Here is a 1,538-nt window from a genome sequence, read left to right as displayed (position 1 = left end):
TAAAAAAAATTAAAAAAATTAAAAAAATCACGAGCTAACACGTGGTACACACTTAACGTCGTCAGTGATGTCCTAACGAAAATGATCAAATTGAAACAAATTTTCAAAATATAGGACCCAATTGAGATATAACTTTGAAATTGATGATCCAATTGAGATTTTGTAACAAAAACGGAGACTTTCCGTGTGATGAAACATATATATATATATATATATATATATATATATATATATATATATATATATATATTTTGCCAGGTTTTATTGTGAATTCAGTGTATGAGATTTCTGAATAAATTTTACCGATGGTCTTTTTTCAGTAGAAAGAATCTCCCCAGCTGTGTGTCGCATACCATTAAAAGCGTGATTATATAATAAACGTTTCTGTAAAAGAATATGGCCATAGAAGGAATGAGAGGGTGTTGAGTGGTCCATGCAAATTCACTACTTCATCATTTTACCCCATTTGTTTAAACTCCTAATTCCCCATAATAATCATGTCAGAATAAACAGATGCATTCAAGTTGGTAGATTATTAGAAGTACAATGGAGCACTTAGTTAAGTGCTTAGATTAGTAGTGAAAAAGTACCAATAATAACGTGAATCTTGTTAAGAAAAAAAAAGTACAAAAAGCAGAGCCAACAATTGTGCGTTATCGATGGAACTTTCCACAAAGCTTGTTTAAGTCAAGTACAAACTAGCGGAGCACAACAAATGTGCCTCGACAAGGATGTTACAAAACAAAGTGTCATATTATTACCTTGCCAAATCAGCACCATTTGAACCCTTTATGTTGGTCTTACCTCTCTCTTTATCAGATTCTTTCACTGTTCACAAATAATGAATCTGAAGCCTCCCTCTGGTATAAATGAGTTGTGTTACCTCTGAATTCAAAACCAAGACAATAAACATCTCCAAAGTTCATTGTCTTCACAGTGAGTGATTATTGCAGTCATGGCAGGTAATAGACACAAGAAATCTTCTTCAAGTTTCTTCTCTATTTTCAACGTCTTCTCGTCCAAGAAGCACAGAGGAGGGTACTATGATGCCCCTGATTCAAGCCGCAGGGTGTGGCCTAGTGATTATGATAAAGGTAATTGGGGTGTTGCTGAACCCAATATTGATATGAAAGCTGAAGCTTTCATAGCCAAGTACAAGAAACGTGTCTCAGAATCTGCACTCTATCAACTTGATCCTGCTGCGGAAAATGCATAGTTTAGAGTGTGTATATTGATATATGTCTCTAGATTGTAGTTTATATAATGATTGAATATATGTTAATAAATAATAACGATGTATGATTAACTTATTCTATTCAACTACTGGTTTAGTTGTTCATATTGATTTATTTGCCTCGCTTTTATATGCTTTCACTCTGGTTTATAGCCATGGGCTCTTTCAGAAGGTTAATTACAGTTAATATAAACCTTTGATGAAGAGTAAAAAATAAAGTCAAGAATGTGTGGGAGAAGTTAGTTCTTAATTAGGTGAATAAACTCCTTCATTTCCTCCACAAGTGGGGAATATATTTCTCTGG

At 33.6% G+C, this 1,538-nt stretch overlaps 1 protein-coding gene across 1 annotated transcript; it reads left to right on the top strand.

Moving 5' to 3' along the window:
* The first annotated feature begins 799 nt into the window (after positions 1-799).
* On the top strand, positions 800-1,318 carry LOC146884804 (uncharacterized). The gene has a single exon (XM_085675422.1). The coding sequence runs from the start codon at positions 956-958 to the stop codon at positions 1,214-1,216; it is 261 nt and encodes an 86-aa protein (XP_085531548.1). The 5' UTR covers positions 800-955; the 3' UTR covers positions 1,217-1,318.
* The last annotated feature ends 220 nt before the right edge of the window (positions 1,319-1,538 follow it).

This window comes from Vigna unguiculata, chromosome 7 (genome assembly GCF_037176805.1).
Source record: "Vigna unguiculata cultivar grain cowpea cultivar isolate G323 ecotype 2 chromosome 7, ASM3717680v1, whole genome shotgun sequence".
Classification (NCBI taxonomy): Eukaryota; Viridiplantae; Streptophyta; class Magnoliopsida; order Fabales; family Fabaceae; genus Vigna; species Vigna unguiculata.
This window is presented reverse-complemented; position numbering and strand designations above follow the sequence as displayed.